This window comes from Perognathus longimembris, chromosome 3 (assembly GCF_023159225.1).
Source record: "Perognathus longimembris pacificus isolate PPM17 chromosome 3, ASM2315922v1, whole genome shotgun sequence".
In the NCBI taxonomy this organism is placed as follows: Eukaryota; Metazoa; Chordata; class Mammalia; order Rodentia; family Heteromyidae; genus Perognathus; species Perognathus longimembris.
In genome coordinates this window covers 44,054,226-44,076,646 of record NC_063163.1, presented here as the reverse complement: position 1 = coordinate 44,076,646, position 22,421 = coordinate 44,054,226, and the positions used below count along the sequence as shown (strand labels likewise).

At 38.6% G+C, this 22,421-nt stretch overlaps 2 protein-coding genes across 2 annotated transcripts in view; both read left to right on the top strand.

Moving 5' to 3' along the window:
- The window catches only part of LOC125347590 (phosphatidylinositol 3,4,5-trisphosphate 3-phosphatase TPTE2-like), a 181,098-nt gene that overhangs the window by 34,931 nt on the left and 123,746 nt on the right, over nucleotides 1-22,421 (top strand). Inside the window, 1 exon segment of the mRNA XM_048340593.1 lies at nucleotides 14,217-14,308. Coding sequence (XP_048196550.1) covers nucleotides 14,217-14,308 — 92 coding nt within the window.
- Nucleotides 20,494-21,723, top strand: LOC125348286 (heterogeneous nuclear ribonucleoprotein D-like). The gene has a single exon (XM_048341393.1). The coding sequence runs from the start codon at nucleotides 20,512-20,514 to the stop codon at nucleotides 21,451-21,453; it is 942 nt and encodes a 313-aa protein (XP_048197350.1). The 5' UTR covers nucleotides 20,494-20,511; the 3' UTR covers nucleotides 21,454-21,723.

The following is a 22,421-nucleotide window of genomic DNA, read 5'->3' as shown; positions in this document are numbered from 1 at the left end:
GCAGAGCTCCCCTGGGGTTAAACAACACAATGTATCTACATATTCCCCAAAGGAGGGCCCTCCTGCTTCTCCCTCTAGGTCTTGCAGCTGGGTGGATGGCTCCCAATCATCCTGACTAGGAGCCAGCATGTCTGTGAAACCACTAACCCCCAGCACCTGGCCAGGCACCATGAAGTCTGTGACTCAGTTTCCTCACTTCATTGCCCACTGTTTCTTATGTGCATGGAATCAGATCTTTGATTATTTTCACCGAGAGAGCTTCAGTAGCCTCATTTGACCTTTTGGCATATGCCTGTCATTATTAACATAACCAGCCTATCCCAGGTCCTTCTGGGTAAGATTTACAAATCTTACAAAATCACAAAATACAAAATTTACAACATCACAAAAGTCTTAGTCTGAGCAGATCCAAAGCAGCCTTGTACCAGGAAGCAGTCATGGGTGATGGAGTCAGGCGGGGGTGTCTTGTCCACTTTGGGGATGGTCATGATGATATGCAGTCCTCTCCAGATGTCTGTCAGGCCTTTCTTGAACTTTACCCAAAAAAGGATGGTCAACAGCAGCAATGTTTCCCTGCAGCTCTGATGAATTTTCATACCTCCTTCTAGGTTGCCTTTCAATAACCACAAAGATTGGTTAAAGAAGCTTAACCTAAGGCCTGACTTTAGTGAAATCTCCCATATTTTTCTGGTTTCTTTCCCTGAGTGTACTGGCTTTTGTAGGCTGGTTCCCCACTGGCTTTTAAGGCAACTTTTTATGCCAGGGAGATAACTTTTATTAATGAGATGTTAAACCATGCAGACACATAGTAATATAGAAGAAAGAAAGCATTTTAATGTCAGCCAAAGCTGACAGATGAGCTCTCATAGGAAGAGAGTAGCAGCCTGTTCTTAGGCAGAGGCATAGTTATATAGTATTAAGGAGGCTGAAGGAAGAAGAAGTGGCAGGAAAGAGGAAATCATCTGTAGTCACAGCTGGACACTGGAGATATCAGACAGTCAGGTCGAGGACATTTCTTTCTTTCTTTTGCTACTCCTGGGTCTTGAACTCAGGGACTGGACACTGTCCCTGGCTTCTTTTTGCACAAGGCTAGTAGCACTCTCCCTCTTGAGCCACAGCGCCTACTTGCAGCTTTTTCTGTTTATGTGGTGCAGAGGAATTGAACCCAAGGCTTCATGGATGCTAGGCAAGCACTCTACCACTAAGCCACATTCCCAGCACTAGTAGGACATTGAGGCGACACAAAAGAACTAAGTGACTCCATCTTAAAAATCTAACCTTAAAGTTCATCTGGCTCTCCCCTAAATCAGGAAGTTACACAGAAAGCCTGAACAAACATTTTTTGAGAAAAATTGGTGAATGTCTGTGTTAAATATGAACAGAGATTGAGACAGACAAGGGACGAGAGGAAGGACTCCAGTTTAGCCTTCTTCTAATAAAGTTTAACTATAGCCCTCTGCTAACAAAGTTAACTATAGATAAGATTAGCCTATTTCCCTCTGCTTGCTTAGTGTGATATAATTGTTAATCAAACATATGCCTGACTGTGTGGAAGTTTCCCCAGATTGCTTAAGAGTTGTTTGTTTCATGATATAAAAAGACTACTAGACTTTGATGCTCAGGGTCAACAGTTGCTTCTGTGTGCCTGGAGGTTCGAGCTAGCTGGCAATAAACGCCTCTTTGCTGTTTACATCGATCTTGGTCTCTGGTGGTCTTTTCGGGGATCCTGAACTCGAGCAAATCAATTCTGTAGGTGATTTATAGCCAGGGAACCCTCTCTGTGGGCCCGCCTTCTGTTTCTACAGAAAACCTGTGAGACAAACTGGAGGAGCAATTAATCATTACTTTGTTCAAGCAAGTAACAATCATTTTTGTAGTCCTACGTTTTTCCTTACTCCCTTTAAACAAATATCTAGAACAATTTTACTTCCAAATTTTATATTTAGGAACCCATTTCTGATTTTTTTTGACATGCTGGAAGAACCCAAACTTCCATTTCTGATTTTTTAAAAGTCTTTTACTAACCTCTGGTTGACACTGTACACTTCAGTTTTTTGTTTGCATTTGAAGAAGCCTTTGGAAGCTTGAAGGTACTGCCCATTGCCTAGAAAACTTTTGAATTCAATTGAGTTTTTCTTAATGCAAGAATAACACTATCACTGTGCCAAGGATCCAGACATAGCATCTTTGTGCCCTTTAAAAAAAAATACATCCTTGGGGCTGGGGATATAGCCTAGTGGCAAGAGTGCCTGCCTCGGATACACGAGGCCCTAGGTTCGATTCCCCAGCACCACATATACAGAAAACGGCCAGAAGCGGCGCTGTGGCTCAAGTGGCAGAGTGCTAGCCTTGAGCGGGAAGAAGCCAGGGACAGTGCTCAGGCCCTGAGTCCAAGGCCCAGGACTGGCAAAAAAAAAAAAAAAAATACATCCAATTGCAATATAACATTGAAACCAGATTACATCATACAGATGAACATTTTTACCCTCCTCATAAAGCTGTTCTAATTTTTAATATATCCCAAGAGGCAGTTTTAGAAATACCAGTCACATCATCTATATTTGCATCATTTCCAATATCCATCTTCAAATAAGAGACAGGACAAAGATGGTCCACTTGGACCATCCTAGAGAATGGGCATATACCTATCTGACTTCTAAGGGTTATATGAACAACTTTTGGCCAGATTCCCCTCTTCTACCATGGGTGGACTCCCCCCAGGGCCTGTCTCCCCATGTGTGAAGCTGAGCTTCACCATTTGCTAGAGCAGTTTAGATGGAAAACTCCAAAAAGGCCATGAGGTTTGGACATTGCTAAAAATCTCACAGGATTATTGCATTGTTTTAAAGAGCAACTATAGTTCAAAGGTGTCTAAGGATTCTTTAAATTGCATTTGAAAAAATTTGGTATTTTAATCCATAAGGCTGTTTACATCGTTATCCAGTTATCTGGCTTAACAAAAAGCCATTGGCTTCTTGGGATTTATTTCCCCTCCACTTTGGGGGCTAAGTATTGAAAATTTGGTTGTAAAGATTTTTTTTTATCACAGTTAAGGAACTGCTTTGAGTTTCTCAGTAAGAGATCAGGAAAAAGGTAGGACAGGCCTGTGGACCAACCTTTGGGGTGACAGCATGCTGAGTTTTTGTCATAACTTGTTCACACACACACACACACACACACACACGTGCACGTATCTTACAGCTCACAAAATGAACATTGGGCTGTACATTTTCCAGTGGTAAGGGATATTTTTGCCAATCGTTCTCTTACAGATGATAAAAATTTTAGAAAAACTTTCAACAAATGACTTTAGCATTGCCCAGCCCCATTACTCCAGGACTCGGTTGTGTTATCTAGGCTAGATGTACGTAGGCTAGAAATCATGACCTTGAAAATTTCAAAATGTCAAGTGAAAATGATATCAAAGGTTTTGACAGGAAGCAAGGATATATAACTAAGATTACAGAAATGCCAATTATGCAATCTGATCACACTTAGTGTACTTGTGTCACTACACAGTTACACACATGTCCACCTACTACTTGTCAATTGAAAGTAAAATATTTTAAAAGCTCAATCAGTAAAATAAGTTTTCTCCATAACATGTTACGCATTTACATATGTGGCACCATATATTACCATGGGAGCATGCAGATACCCAGACAATGGCATTCTGTACTGCATTGCTTCTCACTATGAGTTTTCCAAATTTGTCTGTACCTTGCTCTGTGTTTTTCTGTTGTTGAAGATTACATATATATGTATATATATGTGCAGTATAATAAAAACATGTTTACATATATATGTACACATACACAGATACACACATATACCCCTATGTGTATGTGTGTAGGTTATCTACCCAGTGAGTCCACTGTAAGTCCCTTTTATGGATACATTTATATCTTACCTTCTCTTCAAAGCTCTATTTTCAGGTATTATTGATGATTCAGGTACAGAAATACCATGAGATTTAAAAATACATAGAGTATTTTCTATTTATATATACAGTATATCACTGCAAGGCTTCATATTCTGTTTCTAATTACTCTGCATCTTATATTTGCTCATGGACTATCATTCTCATGTACAAAAGTTTTGTGGGAATTTTACTACTTTTCAGTAGAGTTTAGAATATATAGATTGATAAACACATATTTATCCTGGGAAATAGTTTCATCCAAGCTGTTTGTTCTTGTACTCAAAAACACTTACAAGCAAAGTTTAGTCCCTCCTAATTCAAATCTATTGCCTAAGTAAAAAAAAAAAATCCCTTCTACTCTATGGAGTTTTATGCTGCCTAAGTCCATGCACAAACACTTAGTTTGTTCACCATCCTAATGAAGTGAGGAAACTGAGTGACAGCCGTCCAGGTGCTTGGTCTGGTGGTTTCAGAGTCATGATGATTGGGAGCTGTCCACCCAGCTCCAAGACCTAGAGGTGAGACAAGCCATCCTTTGAATTGCAGGTGCCTGGCTCAATGGGGGAGAAGCAGGAGGGCCCTGCTTTGGGGAATATGTAGATACATTGTGTTGTTTAACCCCATGGGGGAGCTCTGCGTCTTCTGCTGTGTTTATGTATAATGCTTTTCTGAGGATTGGTCTCCATCCAACTTGTCTTTAAGAGCTTGGTGCAAACTCTGTTTGAGGCTGCTGGTCTTTGAGACAGGAGGAGTTCACCATGCTGGGCTTTTAATAAAGATTCAAAATTCGACTTCTCAAAATGTGTCTTCTGTTTTCTGGTGACTGGATTTATATCTGATTTATCGTATAATTTGCCTCATAACATAGACAGTTCGTAGGGAGATCCTAGTGCCAAGGAGAGCATCTGGGTTCCTTGAAGCCTCAGCAAGCTGGCTTCCCCCTGAGAAGATCCAGGGGCCCCTGATCTTTCCCATTTCACTTTCAACATAATATCCAATGAATATCACTGCTGCTTTTATTCACCCTTTTTTCTTACATTTATATGTAGTTGTAATGTTTTTAAATGTCTCTTAGGCCAGTTTGGCTTACAGTATACTGTGATCTGTTGTGACTGACTTATTGTCTGAATGATCCTTCCTTGACATCAGTAGATGCTTGATAACAATGAATAGTGATGATTGTGCCTGCATATTTACAATTACTATTTCCAGTGGACAGTTTTTGGATGATGGGCGGTCTTTCATTGTACCATTTTCTAGTTTCTTATTATAGAACTTATTTTTTCCAGTCTTGGGGCTTGGGACTCAGTGCTTGAGCACTGCCCCTGGCTTCTTTTTACTCAGCGGTAGCACTCTACCTCTTGAACCACAGCGCCACTTCTGCCTTTTTATTTTTATGCGATGCTGAGTAATGGAACCCAGGGCTTCATGCATACTAGGCAAGCACTCTACTGCTAAGCCACATTCCCAGACCCTACAGAATCCATTTTTATATTGTATAACATAATGACTTGATTTTCATTTATGTATATATATGCTTAAGTCAGAGTCAGAATATGAGTTGAAATATAGATACATATACTCAATACAGACATAGCTATCTAAAAGAAAAGTAAGAGCTGTGCAAGTCTGAGATTTCAGATAGTAGCAAACATTGGAAACTATTTGTAAAACATACCTAGAGCAGCACCAAAAATGAGGTCATCTTGTGGTAACATACCTTGCAACTAAACAAGGATGCTTTGTTTTTTGCCAGTCCTGGGGCTTGAACTCAGGGCCTGAGCTCTATCCTGGCTTCTTTTTGCTCAAGGGTAGTACTCTACCACTTGAGCCACTCCCAACTTCTGGCTTTTTTCTATATATGTGGTGCTGAGGAATGGAACCCAGGGCTTCATCTATACGAGGCAAGCACTTTACCACTAGGCCATATTCTCAGCTCTTAAACAAGGGTGCTATAGTCAAACAAGAGTAACACTGAGACAAAAACAGGAATAAATAAAGGAAGGAAGGAAGGGAGGAGGGAGAGAGGGACGGAGGAAGAGGGAGGGAGAGAAGGAAGAAGGGAGGGAGGGAGGGAGGGAGGAAGGGAAAAAGGAAAGAACATAGGAAATAAGGAAGTAGGAAAAGAAAAGGCATGGAAGAAGGAAGGAAGGAAGGAAGGAAGGAAGGAAGGAAGGAAGGAAGGAAGGAAGGAAGGAAGGAAGGAAGGAAGGAAGGAAGGAAGGAAGGAAACAAGCGGAAAAGGAAGGGATAAACAAAAGGACTCAGGCTAGAAATGAGAAAGTGGTTGAGATTTTTGAAATGATTCTCAAGAATCCCTTGACATTGCACATGATCATTGACTATGTATCTGTTTGCTTTTACTGAGAAATATATTATTAGATCAATAGGATAAGAAAGAAACAGGGCAAGACAAGTATGCTTCCTCTACACTGGTCGTTTTAGGAACATAGTCCTTTAGAAAATACCAGGTTTTCTACTTTTGAGTGTACAGTGGATTGGATTAAGGAAGAGAATCCTGTTTACAGAAATGAAAAAGAGCAGAAATAGAGGATAGTGAGCAGCAGAACCATGTGCATAAAAGATCTATCTCATGCATGTGTCCCTTATAAAGAACCCTGTCACTGAGTGAAGCTCCAATGTCCTTATGTCTTCCTCTGCCACTATGCAACGCTGGTTTACATCCCAAGTCTGTAACACACTGAAAAGAGGCCCTAGCTCAGGCCTTACCATGGATTAGAGCAAGATAGATATTTATGATGTAGGCACAAGGACTGAAGAATAAGAAAGCAGACACAAGGAAGAATAAGGAACTTAAATAGGGCAGAAGAGATTTGTAATTAGAACACACAATGCAATTATGAAGAAAACAGAAAACGCTCTCTACATTTGTTTAGTAGCAAACATGGAACATAAATATTTAGTAGTTTGATATTTTCCCAGACCAAATATGTCCATACCACGAATTGGTATGGAAAGGTGGGTTCAGATGAGGATCTCAATAGCAATGTGCTAGTACACAGCTGTACTTCTCCAATCCCTCACCCGGGAGCCTAGGTAATCCAATAGTGGTGTGAGGTCACTTCCAGGCCTAAAAAGAATACCTTATCTGAAAACATATCTGCAGCAGGAAAGGACTAGGTCATACAGCTCAGATGGTAAAACCCTTGCCTGGCCAGCATTAAGGATTCATCCTACTGTAATACTATCTAGTGAATAAAGGCTGAAAATAGAGTGAAGCTTGTACAGTTATCCTTTGAAGTACCTGGAAATTACAGTCTTTCTTTGAAAGTCTGTTTAGATGTTTTCACTGAGAGTTCTGCAGATGATTTCTATATCTTCGTCAAATGGAATCAGATAGGACAAGATCATTAGAAGTAAGCTATTGTAGTCAGCCTATTTTTTAAAACTCTTAACATCAGACAACCCTTTAAGAAATACCAGGTCGTGTATCTGAGAGTCTCTAATGGAGGGGATCCTGTTGGGAACATAGAGGAGGAAGTAATAGATATGGAGCAGTACAACCTGAGCTTCATATGCCAGAGATGACCCATGTGTCCATTGTTATCCGGGGCTTTGTGAAAATGGTACCACAAACCCTTATTAATATAGAGCTCTGATGCATGAGTGAATGGTTCTCATTTCAAACCCCACGGTGTTTTCTCAGGCTCCCTATTTCTGCCCTATATTTTCTCTATTTATGTCAAAGCAAAACAGACTCTTAGGTTACTGAATGCAAAGAGTATGAGCAGAGACTAATGCAGCAAGGAACTACCTAGAATTGTGTTTTTTTTTTCTCCATAGGCAAAAGAGTTGAACTGGCAGAACTTAACCTCTATTGAAAAGTAGCAATTTTCCAAAAATCAGTTCAAAAAAACAGATTTACACTGGAATGAAATTCTATGAACATATATAAGCTTCAGAGTAATTAGAACCAGAATGTGAAGGCTACCAGTCATGTGATGTCTGTCTCTGTGTACTTTTAAAATCCATAGGTCACCTATACCGGGCTTGTCAATAGTACACCAAGCTGATGCTTCAAAGAAAAGTTGAGAGATAAATGAATCCATAAAATAGACATGCAGTGAAATAGATAGATTGGTAGATACCCTAAACATACATTTATATTTTGTATATATGCATGTAAACACATTTTTTTCATAATATATACATAAGAAGTCTAAAACATAAAAACAGAAAGAGAATGATGTAGAGAAATCTGCAAAGCTGATAGTCTAAAGAATTGCAGTAACAAATGCCATTGTCTGTGTTTCTGCATGCTCTCATGGTAGAATGTGAATGTGGTGTAAACTTTATACCAATTTACTTCATTTGTGTAACATGTTATGAAGGAAACTTCTTGATCTGGTTGAGCTTTTGAAAAGTAGCAGGTATACATGCATATAGTGTATAGGGTAAGAGTTTGACATGAATACACTAAGTGTGATGATAAGTTTGCATAATTGGCACTTCTGTCATCTTAGCTATACGTCATTGGTTCCTGCAAGAACTTTGCATATCATTTTCATTTGACATTTTGGACTTTTTAAATTCATGACTTTTAGGCTACACATCATTCTTTGCTGTTGAAGGAGTTATTTCTTCTGTTTAGAAATATGTCTGTATGTATTGACATCTTTCTCCATTCTCCTCACATACTATGGTAATGCAGAGACTACTATTTCATCTTGTGTTTTTTGAGATCAGCCTGTAGCTTCCATGTAAAAGGGAGAGTGTTTGTGTTATCATATGTTCATTTTTATCAGTTTGAGAAAGTTTGTGTTTCCTTCATGATTTCTTTTTTTTTTTTTTCAAATTTTATTATCAAACTGATGTACAGAGAGGTTACAGTTTCATACGTTAGGCTTTGGATACATTTCTTGTACTGTTTGTTACCTTGTCCCTCATACCCTCCTCCCTCCTCCCCCTTTCCCATTCCCCCCTGAGGTGTTCAGTTCACTTTCACCAAACAGTTTTGCAAGTATTGCTTTTGTAGTTGTTTGTCTTTTTTGGCCCTGTGTCTCTCAATTTTGGTATTCCCTTTCAATTTCCTACTTCTAATACCAGTATACACGGTTTTCAATATACTCAGATAAGATTACAGAGACAGTGTAGGTACAACCACTGGAAGGCGATACAAGAATAATAGAAGCTACAGATACACATGGGACATTGAAAGTAGTTACAACTGTGATATAACAATCATTTCCATAACATGGAGTTCATTTCACTTACCATCATCTTATATGTTCATAAGGGTATAGCTATTGGGCTCTTGTGATGCTCTGCTATGACTTGCCTAAACCTATACTAATTATTCCCAATAAGGGAGACCGTAGAGTCCATGTTTCTTTGCATCTGGCTCACTTCACTTAGTATAATTTTTTCCAAGTCCTTCCATTTCCTTAGAAATGGGGCAATGTCATTCTTTCTGATAGAGGCATAAAATTCCATTGTGTATATGTACCACATTTTCCTGATCCACTCATCTACTGAGGGGCATCTGGGTTGGTTCCAGATTCTAGCTATGACAAATCGTGCTGTGATGAACATTGTTGTGCTGATGGCATTACTGTGATTTTGTTTGTGGTCTTTTGGATAGATACCCAAAAGTGGGGCTGCTGGGTCATAGGGGAGTTCCATATTTAGCCTTCTGAGGAATCTCCATACTGCTTGCCAGAGTGGCTGAACCAGTTTACATTCCCACCAACAATGAAGTAGGGTTCCCTTTTGGCCACATCCCCTCCAACAAGTGTTATTTTTAGTTTTCTTGATATATGATATTCTTACTGGGGTGAGGTGGAATCTTAATGTTGTTTTGATTTGCATTTCTTTTATGGCCAGTGATGTAGAGCACTTTTTCATATGTCTCTTGGCCATTCTCATTTCCTCATCAGAGAAGTCTCTTTGTAAGTCTTTAGCCCACTTGATGAGGGGGCGATAGGTTCTTTGCGGTTTTGTTTTGGAAGAAGGTAATGTTTTTAGTTCTGCTTGTATTTTAGATATGAGGCCTTTGTTCTTTGAATGGCCGGTAAAGATCTTCTCCCAGTCTGTGGGTTTTCTGTTTATCTTGCGAGCTATGTCCTTTGCCGGGCAGAAGCTCTGCAGTTTGATGCAGTCCCACTTGTCCAACCTTTCTTTGATTTATAGCCTTTCTGGTTCTTTGTTAAGGAAGTTCTGTCCTGCGCCAAGGAGCCCAAGTGTTTCTCCTACTTCTTCCTTTAGTGTTTTCAGAGTGTCTGTTTTGATTTCGAGGTCTTTAATCCATTTGGATTGATTTTGGCGCAGGGTGATATATAAGGATCTAGTTTTAGTTTGTTGCATGTGTTGAACCAGTTTTGCCAGCACCACTTGGTAAAGATGCTATCTTTCTTCCATACTATTGTTTTAGCTCCTTTATCAAAGATTAAGTAGGCATAGTTCTGTGGGTTCATTTCTGGGTCTTCAATTCTGTTCCATTGGTCTTCAGGCCTGTTCCGGTGCCAATAGCAAGCTGTTTTTTATTACTATAGCTTTATAATACAGCTTGAAGTTGGGAATTGTAATTCCTCAAGCACTGTTCTTTCTGCTTAGGAGTGTTTTTGCTATTCTAGGTCTTTTATTGTTCCATATGAATTTCTGGATTGCTTCGTCTATTTCATTAAAAAAATGGTGTTGGGATATTAATGGGTATTGCATTGAATTTGTAGATAGCCTTTGGCAATATTGCCAGTTTGATTATATTAATCCTCCCAATCCAGGAGCATGGGAGGTTTTTCCATTTCCTTAGTTCTGACATAATTTTTTTTCAAGCTTTTAAAGTTCTCCTCAAAGAGGTCTTTCACTTCTTTAGTTAAGGTTATTCCTAGGTATTGTATGTTTTGGGGGGCTATTGCAAAAGGAGTTGCTTTCCTTATTTCCGCCTCGGTCTTCGGGTTGTTGGCATAGAGAAAGGCCGTTGATTTTTGAGGGTTTATTTTATATCCTGCAACTTTGCCAAAGTTTTGGATCAGCTCTAGTAGCTTGCGGGTAGAGTCTATGGGATTCTTTAGGTATAGGATCATGTCATCTGCGAAGAAAGTTTAACTTCATCTTTTCCTATTTGGATCCCCTTTATTTTTTCTTCTTGCCTGATTGCTCTGCCTAGGAATTCTAGTACTATGTTGAAGAGCAGGGGAGAGAGTGGACATCCCTGCCTTGTTCCTGATTTTAAAGGGAATGGCTTTAGTTTTTCACCATTTAGAGTTATGCTTGCTGTTGGTTTGACATAAACTGCCTTGATTATATTCAGGAATGTTCCCTGGAATCCCAGTTTTTCCAGGGCTTTTAGCATAAATGGGTGCTGGATTTTATCGAACACTTTTTCCGCATCCAGTGATAAAACCATGTGGTTCTTTACCTTGCTCCGGTTGATGTGGTGGATTACATTAATTGACTTGCGTATATTAAACCAACTTTGCATCCCTGTGATGAATCCAGTTTGATCATGGTGTATGATTTTTTTTGATGACCTGCTGAAGTTGATTGGCCAAAATTTTGTTGAGAATTTTTGCATCTATGTTCATAGCGAAAATCTGGAACCAACCCAGATGCCCCTCAGTAGACGAATGGGTCAGGAAAATGTGGTACATATACACAATGCAATTTTATGCCTCTATTAGAAAGAATGATATTGTCCCATTTGTAAGGAAATGGAAGGACTTGGAAAAAATTATACTAAGTGAAGTGAGCCAGAGCCAGAGAAACATGGACTCTATGGTCTCCCTTATTGGGAATAATTACTACAGGTTTAGGCAAGTCATCACAAGGCCCAATAGCTATACCCTTATGAACACCTAAGATGATGCTAAGTGAAATGAATGATAACGAGTTCAAAATAGCAGTTCCTTCCCCCCTCATAAGCTCCTCATTATACTCGAGTCCATGGCTCTAGGGGTGTGATACACTGAGCTTGTTGTTCCACAGAGCTGTGCACTCCCACGTTTCTTCCTCTATACATGGGAAAAGGCAGTGCATGCCTCTTGTTAAGTGGCTTGGTTATGCCTCTTCTTTATTAAGCTTAAGTTGCCATCATATCAACAAGTATATAATACTTGAAAAAATAATAGTTATAAATAATATGTAGTAACTTTTAGTAAAATTTATGTTTAAATTAGTTTTAAACTTAATTTAATTTTAAATAAAATGTAATACATAGTAAATATAAACTTAGTCCTTGAGATTTTTGCCTACTATTATATTTCCCCTTAGTCTAGTCTAGACAATGCATTTTAAATAATCCATTAAAGTAAAATTTCAAATGAAGACAAATCAAATATTTTGTGCTCCTCTTGGATAAGGTAACCATATTTTATTATCTTTTACAGGAAAAAGCATTATTTTTCTGACACACTTAACATCGTAGACACATTCATTGTTGTCATCACTTTATCTATTGATGTCACGTATTTCTTTCTTTTTTTTTTTTTTTGGCCAGTCCTGGGCCTTGGACTCAGGGCCTGAGCACTGTCCCTCGCTTCTTCCCGCTCAAGGCTAGCACTCTGCCACTTGAGCCACAGCGCCGCTTCTGGCCGTTTTCTGTATATGTGGTGCTGGGGAATCGAACCTAGGGCCTCGTGTATCCGAGGCAGGCACTCTTGCCACTAGGCTATATCCCCAGCCCCACGTATTTATTTCTTGATTCCAGAATTTTTAAAGACTTCCCAGGGTATGAAATATATAACTGAGATGTTAAAATTTTCTTTTCCTTCATCCACTTTATTTTTTTCATTTTCTATGACTTTATTAATCTTGTATAGTGAACTGACTTTTGTTTAGTTTCTGTACCAAATAAGCTTCTTGAAGATAAAATATTTAAGAATGGGGACATGAGTTGATTAGTAAGGTCCCTACTTAGCCTGTATAAGGTCCTGATTTTAAATCCTGGAACCACAAAAAGAGAAGAAAGAAAAAAAGGGAACATATTGTGACATTTTAATACCCTGAAAACTACAAGATGATGGCATTTAGGGCCAATAAAAAGTATAAGCATTTACATACCTTTACTTAGATATAAGAATGGAACATTTAGTGAAGGAATTTAATTCAAAACATTTTGAACTTCTTTCTAAATCTCCATTTGTATTTCAACACAGACTCACTACATTTGAAGTCCTACCAATCTAGGTTTTACCTGTAATCATGGGAGTATTGACTTGAGCCTGTGTAAAGTCTGAGTGACTCCAGTCATCATTCCCTAAAAAAGAGCAAATGGAAACCAAAGAATGTGACATACATGCCAAGACATACCAGGCATTTTGCAGTGTCATTTCAGTAGAAATGGAAACTGTTTAAGGCAAAGTTAAAGCAGTAAGGAATTAGGAAGTATAATGTATATGAGGGCTTGGTGTCTGTGTATGTGCCTCTCTATCTCTGTCTCTGTCTCTGTCTTTCTCTCTCTAAATGAAGTAGAAAAGAGCACATGTGTACTGGAATGTAGATGCCAGGGGGCTTTTAAGTGTATTGATCAGAAGTCAAATAAGTAGACTGTGTATATGTTGTGCTGAGGAATCAAACATATGTAGATTATTTCTTACCTTCATTTCCAAGGGCTCCAGTTTGGTCTCCAAGTAAATGTGTAATGTGATAGGCTTTTGGAAAATCACCATCATTAGGCAACCTTAGCATCACTTGAGAACTTGCTATTGTGAAAGGAAAATACCTCAGGCTCTCCCTTAGATTTGCAACTTAGGCTCAGGAAGTAGCCCAGTCTGTTGCCTGGCTGATATGTACATAGTGGCTATGGGGAATCTCTGCTACTGAAAAGGGTAACCCCACTGGGCAAAACTCAGTTCACTTGGTTAGGGGGGTGGGGTCAGGGAATGAAAAGTTACTGATCTTAAACCAAAATATTTAGTTGACAGATTCTAATAAACATATTGCCATTTCTCAACAACATAGTTTATCAATCTTAGCATTATTGACATTTTAGATTAGATTATTATTTACTGGGGCAGGATCAAGAAAGAGAAGAAATATTCTAAAATTCTCCCTCAGTTTACTTTCAATGAGGTGTCTAGAAGCATTTCTAGCCTCCAGCACTAGATTTGGTTGTGGCATCCAAAAGCATTTCAACATAGTACAAAATTTCTTCTGGGGCTGGGGCTATAACTGACTGACTGAACATTAGTGCAGCATGCACAAGGCCCTGGGGTTGAAGAATTAGTACACCCTGCCACCTACACACAGTTTGATATCCACACTTGATAAACTCTTCTATTTCTGAACCAAAATGTACTCTTTTCAAATTTATGTATAAATTTGTTTAGAGTGGTAGCTATCTTGCGACCTCTGCGGTTTATTACTGTGTTGAGACTTCTTCATCTTGTGAACCAGAGGAGACACCTTGAACAAGCCACCAGACGGCTGGTGAGTGCATAAAGCATGAAATACTTCCAAGAGTTGTAGATAACAATACCAATTTCTTTGTGGTCGATTTATTTTACAAATTGATTATATTTTTTTAACTCCTAGGTGTCAAGAGAGAGGAAACGATTCAAGGAAGAAGGCTTTGATCTTGACTTAAGCTACATTACTGGTTTGTGCAACTTAATTGCATTTATTTACATTAATTGCAGTACTTAGTTGTGAAGCTGTCTTTTGATTGACTTACTTTAATTTTACTTTTTTCTTGTGAGTAATAATATTTTTTTGTTTTCCCAAACCAAAATACTTGTGTCTAAGCCATATTGATTTGTGTTTTGGTTTCCGTTTTGTTACTTGTTTTGTGTGGTGTTGGGAATGAACTCAGACACCCACGCTTGTTATGGAGGTGCTCTACCATTTGAGCCACATACTATACCCTTTTGGTTATTTTCAAGATAGAGTCTGCCTTTATGTGCCAGTTGTTCCTGGGCTACAATTCTTCTACTTGTGCTTGTGTCACTGGGGATGATGGAGGTATGTTACTGCATTAAGCCATAAGATGAGATGAGGTCTTCCTATGATCCCTCATCTTCTTTTTTCTTTCTTTCCTTTCCTTCTTTCTTTCTTTCTTTCTTTCTTTCTTTCTTTCTTTCTTTCTTTCTTTCTTTCTTTCCTTCTTCCTTCCCTTCCTTCCTTCCTTCCTTCCTTCCTTCCTTCCTTCCTTCCTTCCTTCCTTCCTTCCTTTCTTTCTTTTTTCTTTCTTTCTTTTTCTTTTTTGCTCTTTCACTATAATCTTTCAAGGTACTCTTTATCTGTGATGTCATATGCTATATGTTAGGGTAACACATTAATAGGTTACCTTTGGGCACACTACATCTCATGTCATTTCAAATGAAGACTTGGTGAATTCACAGTACGTGGGATGGATTTTTCAGCCAGCTTCATTGGAATTTCATTTCAATTTATTCAGTTTTGTTAGATATCTCAAAGACCCAATAGATACCTTTTAATGCCCTAAAACCCTAGAGAATGAGGTCACTACTCTGTAGGTTTCAGGTTTTCTGAGTCAAGAGGGCTGGAAAGCACTAAACACCAATTGAACCTAAGGAACACAATGCCAGTTTAAACCATTATTCTTCTGTTGCATAATTTAATATATCATTTTGCGTTTCCTAGCAATGTATTAGTATTCCTGTCAGTTTCTATCTTTAAAGTTCTTTTGTCCTTCTGGAAAACGAACTTGGCTATATGTTGAATACTTTTTATATATTTCCTACCTGTAATGATATTCATAACAGTGATCATTTTGACTTTCAGAGCACATTATTGCCATGTCTCGTTTCCTTCCTCTGGTGCACAGTCCTTCTACAGGAACCCTATAGAGGTGAGTGTATTCATATAAGCAACAGTTATTTCTCACTGAACACTGTACACTCAGGCTTAGGATTAGTACTTCCAGGGAAGGCAGTGCTCTACAATTTTATTCATTCAGATGAAATTCCTAATAGCATGTTACCAACTTGCTTTTGTTTATGATAAATCACTCCAAAAGTTACTGGTGTACAATAGCAAGCATTTGTTTAGTGCAAGATATTGTGGTTTGTAAGTTTGGATTGGGGTTAGTGGAGTGGGTCAAATAATTGGGTACAGGATTGGCTCCTTCATTGGGGCTCATCTGGGCATCTGTGACCAGCTGCTTGGGTCATCTGAGGGCTAGTTGATCTGAAAGGGCTTGACTCTTGGCCTGCTTAGCATCCTCATGACTTAACTGTGTTCACTGTGTTCAGATATGAATCTTGGGCTTTAGTCACGCTTTCCAGGAGAACATAGCCTTGCTATAATGGGATTCTTTTTACTCTGGACAAGAACAGAAACTGTCCATCTGGTGATAGATTGCAGCTATTGTAGATTCTTGTCAAAGCTGAACTTGTTTTACATGCTTTATGTCCCTTTTCTGCTAATTTAGAAGGGAAGTCTTTGAAATATTCAGGCAAGCCAATTAGAAAATACAGCAGTGAAGCATATAATTGAACTAAAGCAGAGAAAGCAAATCCTTAATGTCATTATTTTGGGGCATTAAGAGAAATGTAAACGTGATTTTTTTTTTTAAGTCTCTGGAATGTAACCATCCAGGTAGACTGATTTTTCCATGAAGATGTAAATATTGACCACTCTTACGCATGGGCATACAAAAGACTGCATAAGTTTACTAATGTAAAATGTTTACTTGTTGAGGGAATGAAAGAATCTAACAATTTCAGGAGGTCTCAAAAGCATTATCATATACCTCCTATATATGATATTTGCATATTACTATTATCCATAACACAGCAATAACTGTTTTGGAGCTTAATATTTTATCTGGATAGATTTTGAAGAGTGAAGTCACCTAGTTAAAAATGCTGTTTACTGGGGCTGGGGATATAGCCTAGTGGCAAGAGTGCCTGCCTCGGATACACGAGGCCCTAGGTTCGATTCCCCAGCACCACATATACAGAAAACGGCCAGAAGGGGCGCTGTGGCTCAAGTGGCAGAGTGCTAGCCTTGAGCGGGAAGAAGCCAGGGACAGTGCTCAGGCCCTGAGTCCAAGGCCCAGGACTGGCCAAAAAAAAAAAAAAATGCTGTTGACTAAGTATTCATAAATATTGCCAAACACAGAGGATTTTTACCTGTAGTAAATATTTTATTTTCATACCACATTTCCCATTATTAGTGGGGGGGGTTTAATTTAAAAAGAAAAGACAAATTTACTGAATGAAATAGCATTTCCTTGTCTTGACTTCTTTATTGACTTAAAGCTATCAAGGTTAAGTCAGATTGATTTTTTTTCTTTTGTGGATAAGTGATTGCCGGATGTAACCATAGAGATCAAGGAGTACTAGGGAAGTTGTTGATGAGTTATACTCACTGTGGATTTGTTGTACTTGGTGGAGTGACCATTCAGTTGATTTGGCTGAAAAAAAATATTTTCCTCTGTTCTCTGTTGTGGCCCTTAAAATTTTTTATTTGTTTATTTATTTTATAATTTATTGTTATTATAAAGGTGAGGGGTAACAGGGGGGTTACAGTTACATAACTCAGATAAAGAGTACATTTTTGGACAATGTTACCCCTTCCCTCCTCTCAATGTTTCCTTCCCATCCTCACTCGCAAGTTGCATAGCTTATTTTCAACATACTGTTTAGTGTTCACCCTTTGTCCTTCCATGGCTGTGCCCCCTTACCCTTCCAAAGACAGACAATCAAACAAGACAAAAGAAAACAAATCAAATCCAAGAACAAAGAAGAAAATCTCTGTCTCCATTTCCTGGGTTTCATTTTGATAAATATTACTTTATATGATCAGAGGCACATAGACATTTCACCCATAAGACTAGCCTCCATTGGTCTCACTGTGGGTAACCGTGTAGAGTACTGTGATTTATACTCTCCCAGTGTATTTTAGATCTAGCTTCTGCATATTAGAAAACGCATATGCTGTTTTTCTCTTTGCGCTTGACCTACCTCACTTAACATGATTATTCTTGCTTCATCCATTTATTTCCCTCCATTTATTTATTTATTTATTTATTATCCATCCATTTATTTCCTTCTTTCTGATAGCTGTGTAAAATTCCACTGTGTATAGGTACCACATTTGTTTGATCCACTCATATATTGCAAGGGCTGTTTCCATAACCTGGCTATTGTGACTAGTGCAGCAATGAACAAGAATGTGCAAATGTCTTTATGCTATCCTGATTTGTGATGTTCTGGGTCACTTCAATTTCTTATTTGTGAATTTTGATATTAGATTTCTAAGTCCATCTGGGTTTTATTTTGGTACAAGTTATCCTATGAGACTTTGAAGCATATTTATTTATCTCACCTCCCATTCTGTGAAGAGTGTTCACCTTTTTAACATACTACTTTCTCCCTTCAGCACTTGATGCTTTAATTTCCTTTTTCTCAATTTCAAGCCAGCAATCATGCCTCCATGGTATACCAGTATCTTAATTTTATGATAGTCATACAAAGGTGTGCGTGTGTGTGTTTGTGTGTGTGTGTGTGTGTGTGTGTGTGTGTGTGTGGATTTTACTGTTAGTTTTCTGGAAATTCTGTTAGCTTCATGAAGTTTTAAATAATAATTACTGTTTCCTATTTTTAAAGTTATGCATATGTACATATAAGCATACATATACCCATGTATATGTGTATATATATTCATTTCTAAACAAGGAAATGTAGGTCAGATAAAAAGGCTCCATATTACTAAGAACTATTTAAAATATGAGTGACCTTTTTCTGTGTTGCATGCCACAACTATGTATTTTTTCTATTTGTTTACATAGAACATGGGTGAACTAATAATCAAATAATTATTTTTAAAACACCTCTTCTGAATTAGACTGATATACCTACCATATATATGTATGTATATATATATATATATATATACATACATATATATCCCTTACTGTAAATTAACTATTTCAAAGAGATTTACTTAAGTAATTTCTTTCTCAGGTAACAATAAACAATGTGTGCTTACAGCAGTAAGCTATGTGTATTCATAAATATTTGTTAAGCCATGTGGATTTATAGGTAGTGTATTTATGGTGTTTAAAAACATATTAAACAGTGTGTATTTCTGTTAGAGGCTCATTTATATATTTTAGAGGCTATTAGAAAACTATCAGCAGGTTCCATGCCCGGCATGTCCCCTAGAAAGTACCAGAGACAAGTAAATAAAAACAAATGCCATTGTAGATTACTCCTAGTAACTGCAACTTTGTTTATGTGTTACATTGGATATGTAAGACATGTGCCTATCTTTTTCAGGAGGTGGTCCGGTTCCTGGACACCAAGCACTGTGGCCATTATGTCGTATACAACCTCTGCAGTATGTACATGATTTTATAATTTGGCTACTGTAGATAGAAAATGTAAGAAAGTGATGCCCCTCTTATGTTTCATTTAGTCATAAATATTTAGTGGTGGGAAGTTAGATGAAAAATTCTTATTTTGTGCTGGTCCTGTTTGGCAGTAAAAGTTAGCTTGGTTGTAAGTTCCCAAGAGGGAGGCAGGTCGGTGAGACCAGAGAGGCAGAGTTAGGGAGGAAGGGTTCGGGAAAGGCCTGTCAGTGGTCTTAGGCTTAGAGACATCTTCTTTCATGTCATATGTACTAAAGACAGTTGAGCAAATGTGTTTTCTAACATTGGAGGTGGGCAGTGATGAGATCAAGACACTTGACAGGAAATGACAAAAACCTGTAGAAAACAGACTATACCCTTAGTTTCCCAATGTGTCTGTCTTGATTTTATTTTCTCTTGTCTATACATTAAATGACCATTTTTCAGGGACTTGAGCATTTTAGACAGCGCGATTGACCTCTGCTCCATGGCACACATGTGCGCTTGTAGAATGAGTAGCCTGCTAGAAGGTTAAAAGTGAGGCGTATGAAGCCTAAGAGGTTGATTTTAGATTACCTGAGGTGAACAGACCTAGAGTCCTTCCCTAAATCCTTCAACTCTCCTTGGCCTCTTTGGTCCCCTGGACTCCCTGCCTCCCTCTTAGGTTTTTGGAACCTTGTGCAGTTTATCTTAAGAATCATTGCAGAGCAACAGGAGCTTCCCAGAAAGCTCCATTTGAAGATAGATAAGGAATTCCTAATAGAAAATTTGAACTTTATTCCTAACTTCTGCATGGTTAGGCATAGAGATGTGACACATATGTTATTTCTTGTAGGTGAAGAATCTTATGATCCAAAATACTTTCATGGTCAGGTGAAAAGAATAAAGATTGATGATCATAATGTCCCCACCCTTGAGTAAGTTTTGTGTCACACTGACTGTCAGAAGAGTATTAAACTCATTGGGCTTGAATTTTGGAACTAGTTTAAGCAACTACAAATCTTCTATGTGCAATCAGGGAAATGATTATGTTTTCCAAAGAAGTCGCGGACTGGTTGGCTAAAGATGCTGAAAATGTCATCGCAATTCACTGCAAAGGAGGCAAAGGTAATAATGCTTTTCTTTCTGTTCCCCTTTTCTAAAGAGAATATTGAAGAGCTAGCAGGGGGTGCATTCTACTATTCAGTAGGGCTAATAGGGTAACATTTTTAATATTGGTTTTAAGCTGAAGGAAGTATAAAAAAGAAATAGAGATCTCTTCCGCCGCCATTTTAAATCTAGCTCCATACAACGCTCCGCCGCCGCCACCCGGACTATGCGCCAGCACCCTTCGACTGACCATCCCGCCACCATGGAGGACATGAAGGAGTATAGCAACATAGAGGAATTCGCAGAGGGATCCAAAATCAACGCGAGCAAGAATCAGCAGGATGACGGTAAAATGTTTATTGGAGGCTTGAGCTGGGATACGAGCAAGAAAGATCTGACAGAGTATTTGTCTCGATTTGGGGAAGTTGTAGACTGCACAATTAAAACAGATCCAGTCACTGGAAGATCAAGAGGATTTGGATTTGTACTTTTCAAAGATGCTGCTAGTGTTGATAAGGTTTTGGAACTGAAAGAACACAAACTGGATGGCAAATTGATAGATCCTAAAAGGGCCAAAGCTTTAAAAGGCAAAGAACCCCCTAAAAAGGTTTTTGTAGGTGGACTGAGCCCAGATACTTCTGAAGAACAAATTAAAGAATATTTTGGAGCTTTTGGAGAGATGGAAAGTATTGAACTTCCCATGGATACAAAAACAAATGAGAGAAGAGGGTTTTGTTTTATCACATATACAGATGAGGAGCCAGTAAAGAAGTTGTTAGAAAGCAGATACCATCAAATTGGTTCTGGGAAGTGTGAGATCAAAGTTGCACAACCCAAAGAGGTGTATAGGCAGCAACAGCAACAACAGAAAGGAGGAAGAGGTGCGGCAGCTGGAGGAAGAGGTGGTACTAGGGGTCATGGCCGAGGTCAGGGCCAAAACTGGAACCAAGGATTTAATAACTTTTATGTTCAAGGATATGGAAATTACAATAGTGCCTATGGTGGTGATCAAAACTATAGTGGCTATGGCGGATATGATTATACTGGATATAACTATGGGAACTATGGATATGGACAGGAATATGCAGACTACAGTGGTCAACAGAGCACTTATGGCAAGGCATCCCGAGGAGGTGGCAATCACCAAAATAATTACCAGCCATACTAAAGGAGAACATTAGAGAAAGCAGGAGATGCTAAAGAAACCCATCTTACAGGACTACATTGAAGATTTGGTCTTCTGTTGATCTGATTATTTTGTAAAGACTTTCTAGTGTATAAGACACAATTGTGTCCAACTGTATATAGCTGCCAGTTAGTTTTCTTTGTTTTTACTTTGTCCTTTGTTATGTGTTATGACTCAATGTGGATTTGTTTATACAAACTTTTATTTGTACAATTTCATGTTAAACCTCAAATAAATGCTTCCTTATGTGATTGTTTCTGCATCAGGACTACATAGCACTGTAAAAAATTTTTTTAAAGAAGCAATAATTAAGGCAGTTTATTTTGTAGGAAGTTGGTCCATAGGAAGGAGCTGTGGTCCTTTATAAATAGCCAGCCACAGTGTAAGTATATTCTCTGCTTCTCAGGCTTGATTTTCCTGTTAACTAAAACTCAAATAATGTTCTTTCCCTCTCTGGTTATCTGAGACTATCTTCAAAACTTAAGTCGTAGTATTGTGGTTACAAATTTTTTGTTGTTGTTGTTTGTTTTTTTGTTTTTTTTTTGCCAGTCCTGGGGCTTGGACTCAGGGCCTGAGCACTGTCCCTGGCTTCCTTTTGCTCAAGGCTAGCACTCTGCCACATGAGCCACAGCGCCACTTCCGGCCATTTTCTGTATATGTGGTGCTGGGGAATCGAACCCAGGGCCTCATGTATATGAGGCAGGCACTCTTGCCACTAGGCCATATCCCCAGCCCGTGGTTACAAGTTTTGCAGTAGACTTTTGGGTTGTATTCTTAAAGAGAAAGACTTGAGCTGGGGATGTAACGGAGTGCCCAACACTCCCTAAAAAACAATTTTTAGCAGCATGACTTGTTCATAATTCTCTGGCAAACCACGTATAACTTCCTAATTGCTTTGGGTAATCTGGTCTGCTAGAAAAAAAAATGGTTAGGCAACACCATGACTTTAG